The 6,171-nt window shown below is 38.5% G+C and overlaps 1 protein-coding gene across 3 annotated transcripts in view; it reads right to left on the reverse strand.

The window, feature by feature from the left end:
* Window positions 1–1,287: 1,287 nt before the first annotated feature.
* Window positions 1,288–6,171, reverse strand: part of AQP9 (aquaporin 9) — a 28,489-nt gene continuing 23,605 nt past the window's right edge. For all 3 annotated transcript variants that reach the window (XM_064668248.1, XM_064668247.1, XM_064668249.1), the window contains one exon: window positions 1,288–4,919. In XM_064668248.1, the coding sequence (XP_064524318.1) occupies window positions 4,757–4,919 (163 nt within the window). In that variant the 3' untranslated portion in view covers window positions 1,288–4,756. The remainder of the gene's footprint in view (window positions 4,920–6,171) is intronic.

The following is a 6,171-nucleotide window of genomic DNA, read 5'->3' on the forward strand; positions in this document are numbered from 1 at the left end:
CTCTGTAATATTTGATTCAAATATACATAGAAACACCAATGGTCAAAAATACTTTCTTACTTTTTCCTCTGCCATTAGACTGTGCAAAGAAGCAGAAAGACAGTAACACTCACAGTACAATAAATAAAAGTGGTTTTTAACAAGTTGTAAGTGCAAACTAGAAAATAAAAATCCAAACTACCAACTGATGAGCACAGAATATTTTTTTTCTGGATAATCTTGTGCTATTTTTAATAGTGGTTTGAAAAAGAAGGCTTTTAAAATTGTAAATGTTTGAAAGAAGTAATCTGTAATGCAATAACAATTGTGCTGAGCAGAAAAAGAGCAGCTGTTACTGGAAGTTATAGTTAATTGTTGTATTTTCCAGAACAGGGTTGTTTGGTGGGAACAGTGGGGAAAAAATATGCAAGCGACTGCCAAAAAAACAAGCTTGTGAGGTGAAACTTGAATTTGCTCTCACGAGAACTTTCTAAGATTCATAAGTAACTGAGAAAAGCATGTTGTATTTAAATCTCTGGAGATGCATTGTGCTGTATAGAGACAGAGCACAGCACACAGTGTTGGCAGGAGAAGGAAAGGAGAACAGAAAGTCCACCAGAAAGAGTGATGGGAAGGTGAGACTCAATCAGGGTGAAAGGAGGATAAAATGTCTACTGCCACTTTAAATTGGCTTTTTGTTTTGTTTTGTTTTGTTTAGTGGCTCCCTGAGTAAATTTGAAGCACCTAATCTTTCCCTCACTCCCACAGAACAGGTTTTCATGTGCTTTTTAATCAAAAAAAGCAAACCATGTCCTTGTTACGAATCTGTAGAATAGAAGATGGATAAATTAGCTGGGCATGTTTTGTAAGCCCTGTAGGCCACATCTGATGTGATATATGCATACCTAAAAGCAGTGTCTGAAGAAGGGTTTAAACAAAGTATCCAAGTGGGTTCTGCCTATTGTTAGAGCAGTGGGAAAGGTGGGGTGGGAAGTGCCCCTGGGCAGACTGTGGGCAGGCAGGAGGAAGGTCTGGGGCAGGAGGCCTCTCTGGGTGGGTGCCTCCTGGCCTGGCAGTGACCATCCCTCCAGGTGAGCATTCCCCTGCTCTGGCACTGCCTCTGACCCATGGAATCTGCCACAGGGGCTGCACTCTGGGAAAACAGCTTGCTAGTCAGCCTGTTCTTCCAGCACAAGGCTATAAAACATTGTAGGTCATAACAGGCAGCTATTTATTTCTTAATATGTCCTTAGGTGCTGCAGGGGATATTTTATTTTTTTTTAAATAAAAATAAAAATAGTACTGGAATGCATTTATTAGGGATTGACTGTATTTATTTTGAACCACAATACATTCATCCAGATCCACAGACAAAGCTCCAAGAAAGTACAGTTTCCACTATACTCTGAGCTCAATTCTCTGATCACTTATCCTTGCCTGTATTGCCACCTGTTGTGAATAATTCCACTGGCTTCTATGAAACAACAAGCAGTAGCCAACTTTTAGCCCAGTACTATTTGCAGGATCACTCTCCAAATTACTGCAGTACTAAGTTTAGCTCTAAGGAATAAACACATTACCCCCAGAAAGAACAAATCCAGAACAAAAGTTCAGCAATGCTCTGAAATTAATTTCTTTCAACAATGAAACCATTGAGGCTGATTACTATGAATTCATTAACCAACATGTCTTTCAGCTGGAAAAGCTTTTTCTTGTTGCCAACTGTACTATATTTATTTAACATGTGTGACCACTGAATATCAGTTGATATTAGAAAATTGCATCATTCATGCAAAGTCAAAATACTTCTTTTGTTTTTTTTTATAAAACAGATAATTTCTAAGTTAGTTTGTGGAATTAGGTGATTATTATTGTTCCCATTACATTATGGTAATACTGGACATGGTTCTGTAGTTAAGACTAAGGGAGGGGACAGGTGTTCCAAAAGCAGGAATTCATTCTTATACTTAGAAATTTAAATTATGTCCCATCTGAGACACGTCTACAATGCCTTGTTAATAAATGAAATTCTGGCTTTTGTGAAGCCAGTATGAATTGTGGAATTAGTACAAGGTGTTCTCAAAGAATTTACAAAAATATTGAAGTATTAATTGAAGTTTAAAAATAAATTCTTTAAGCAAACATAGATTCAACAAAAACTTGTTAAGAGCACATTTAAGATGTTGTTATGCTATCACATGAGTGTGTCACTGCTTATGAGTGCCACATAAATAACTTCAGACAAGTAAGTATCACTTATACAGAAATTCTGTGCATAGGAATGGCATAAGCAGGAGAAACAAGATTTCCTGTTGATTTACAGGCAGTACCTGTTGTGATCAAAAGAATTTTGAGAATATGTACTACTTTATGTATCTTGGCCAATGCATAGGCACACAGCAAGTGTGGGCTAGTCACTCAGTAGGTTGTATAAATAAACCATCCTTTTCACATTCCTGACCTGTATTCTGCTTTTACCCACGTTTTCCATGATGTATTAAAGGAAGAAATATCATGAGGGATATGGAGCCCACCGACTGTGCAAAATTCTGACACAACAAGTCATAAACTCTCCCTACCATTCTGGAAAAAAGTTGGTTACTTCTGGTTAATTAGCTGCCTATTTTTATTTTCTGTACAGCTATTTCATGCTAGATGTTGGCATCAGAGGAAGAGTAAGCACCTTTCTGACCTGGGAGCAGCCTTCAGACTGTTTCTACCTCCAGAAGAGCTCTCCAAACTTAAATGATTGGCAACCACCTTGGAGTGTCCTGTCTCAGGTATCACCAAGGGGTGAGAGACAGCTCTCACTGCAGGTGGGAGGGCAAAAGAGGGATCAATCTGCAATTGCTTTTACACCCCATCTTGTTTTATGTAGTGCAATTTATCGATATACAGGACAGATGATGTAGTTTGTCTGTGCTGCCAAGAAAAGGCCTACAGTTAGGTCTAATTTTCACATTGTACTCTTGATTCTTCTCTGCTCAGATTGAGGACTGTTTCTGTAAACCCTGTCTTGTTGCTGAGACTCCCGAGCCAGCGATACAATGATACAATCAGACGTGGATGGGTACAGCTACAGCGGACTTTAACCCACGGCAGGGCAACTCTGAATCGAAGGAGCATTTTGCACTGGCTTGATAAGTCTCTGAGCAACGTGAGTTCATTATTGTTATGTAAGTTTTCTTAAAAACATCATTAAAATTAGAATTATACTCCCTCGAGTGTACTGCAATATCTGACTCTGAGCAGCATCAAGCAAAGCTTTGCTTGAGCTGCTGTTTCTGTCCCTTTGCTGCCGTGCATTTGATGTGGTGTCCCAGGGAGCTGGGCAGAGACATGCAGTGACACAGGCCTGATCTGCCCAAATGCTGAGGCAGGTTCTGACCACAGTATTTCTAGACCTCTTCAGTGGATACCTCACCAAAGTGCACAGGCTATTGGTGGCAACACAAAGGGTTCCTCGCTTCAGAAGTGAAATCAGGAATGCAGCGTGGAATTTTAGGGAGCAAGATTGTAGAAATCCAAAGGCAAGAGCACCCTGGAAATGAGTGCATTTAGCTAGTACCTTGAAGTTTTGCCATGAAAATAGCTCAGGAGCATTGCTGAATAGGATGTCTGTTTATTCATGATCACCACCACCAACCAGGTATAGATGTATACATATTAGAAATGAACTTTGATTTAATTGAATACATTCAATTCAAAGGATTAAGCAGAAATAATTTCATTTTCAAGGCTGGATATTTAGGAAGTGGTGTATGTCCAACCACTTCTACTTAGCAAGAGAGAACCTACACTTCAGAACTCTAATGTGGATCTGGCCCTCTTTGAGGAATTCAGATCTAGGACTGGGTCTGAGACAAGTTTCTATTTTTAATTACTTCTACCGAATTAAAAATCACTCCCACAATGCAGACGAAATCCCCTCATGTAAATCATCATCAGCAGGACTCTTTAAAGCTTATACAGACGTGGGCCTTGTGCTGACCTCTGCACAGAGTAAGCCTCTCTTGCTGGGCCATCTCCACAGGAATGAATTTTATCCAGAAAGCACAGCGGAAGAGGTTCAGATTAATATTCTATGCTAGGCTTTTAATATTGGGTAGCATAAAGGTCAAGTAAATAGTCTAAAAATAACTGAACATTACTGCTATGAAGAAGTTACATCTTTGTCTCTTTGGTGTTCATCTTGTAACACACAGATTTTGTGATCGTATTCTGAGTTACTAAACCTCATCACTGCTGAGCTGATTCCTTGCTGTTCAATAATGGGTCCATAAAAATTTGCTAAGTTATCCAAAACTGTTTCAATTGACATTTAGGCAATTTGGGTATTGTTTTTAATGTTCAGGCAAGCCATTCTTAAGAAGTGAGCAATGCCCTTGCACATTAATTCAGCACTGAATCAATTAACTAGCAATGCATGCAGTTTTGTATCAATATCTCATCTATTTTCAGTTAATTAGGTAACATGATTAGGATCATATGTGTTGAATTAACAGGTCAGTGCATCATTTCACTACAATTGCATCTAAGGGATAATTTGATCTGAAAACCATATGAGAAGAACAACAATTTACCCTTCTCATACCCAGGTTCTCAGTTTTGAATGTGATCAGCCCAATGTTTCAGGGAAAGAGTTCAGTTTTGAGTTCTATGTAGAATTTGTGCTTTGAAAGGTAAATTACTAATGGAGGCATACAGGTTTTATAAAATGGTCCAGTCATTTGCACAAAAACTGCACAACAAAATGACAGAGAAAATTCTTCAGTTCTTACTCCATATTAGTCAGTTCATATTTGTCACGCACTTCGTTTTCTCCTCCTGACTGAGGATCTGAGTGATGCATTTCAATAAAAATAATGTAGGTCATTGCTCCAAGTACAGCTCCCAGCAGAGGTGCAACTATAGGGACCCACCACCAATTATTACCAGCCCTGTAAGACAAAAAAGAACATGAATAACTATTATTTGCTACTCAAGTGAACACCTTACTGTATATTTGTCAATGAACAGATACAGTGGTGTGACACTCACTGCAGCATAGACCTTTCTATTTGTCTCACATTTCTGTAAATGGATGACACCCCTGTTTGCCCTGCCCAGGCTGTGATTGGAATGCTAAGTAACAAGCACCAGGCACGTTGGTTTGGTTGCACCTTAGAAAATAAGGCCTTTTTACTGCATGTCTGTTTGGGGACAGAGGATAATTTCTCTGTTGTGGAAAGTGGGCTTCATTGACTTACAGTGAAATGAACAGGGACATATTTATTGCCCAGCAGTCTTGACTAGTGCTGTCACCAGATGCTTGTAAATTGGTTGTCAGGAGTAATCAAGGCAAATGTATGTTACAAAAATGGGTTATCTCATGCACATGGAAAGTTGCAGGTTCACACCAGTAATGGTATATATGGTGTTCCTCTTGATATGTGTAGTAGATCATACTTGATTTTGATTATATTTCCCTTAAGGACTGTAATAAAACACAGAGACTATAAAGTGGATTATCTTTGACTGGAGCGGTCCAGATTCAAATTTCATGATGTAATATTTTGTCTCTGTGTTTAAAATGTGACGTCTTTCAGTAAGAGGCAAATAGACATTCAGAAGTTCTATATGCCTAAAAATCTTGCTTAGAATTGCTGTATTCACTAAGAGAATCTGGCAAGTTGGCTCCACTGAAATGTTTACAATCACTTTGCATAATTACTATGATTTAATTTTAAATATGTAGATTTATGAACATTTTTTAAAGTAAGTAGTCCACCTGTATCAAACTATAAATAACAACTTCTTATGCTTGAAAATAAGGCTCATAGAATTGCTCTCCCTTTCCTGGAGGTCCACATTCAGAGAGTAAATAACTGAGTACTGGGTTCAGAGCAGACTCTCTAAACTGTTTTGATGCATTAAGGTGCTTTGATGGGATAACATGCTGTATTAATTGAATATGTGAGTCTCCAGTGAAAATCCAGCTACCTCAATTTCATGCATATTGAAAATGGAGATTTTTTTTCCTCCCAGAAATACAAAGGGACAAATTAATCTGTGAGAAGAACTTTACAGGAAGGTGCAGGGGAATTTTTAAGCTATAAGGATAATTATTCACCGCTCAGTTGTGAACTTCTGGTTAAGTCACAATGCAAGAATAGAGCTGGGCAAGTATCAGTGCCCTATTGATGATACTGT

This window comes from Pseudopipra pipra, chromosome 12 (genome assembly GCF_036250125.1).
Source record: "Pseudopipra pipra isolate bDixPip1 chromosome 12, bDixPip1.hap1, whole genome shotgun sequence".
Lineage (NCBI taxonomy): Eukaryota > Metazoa > Chordata > Aves > Passeriformes > Pipridae > Pseudopipra > Pseudopipra pipra.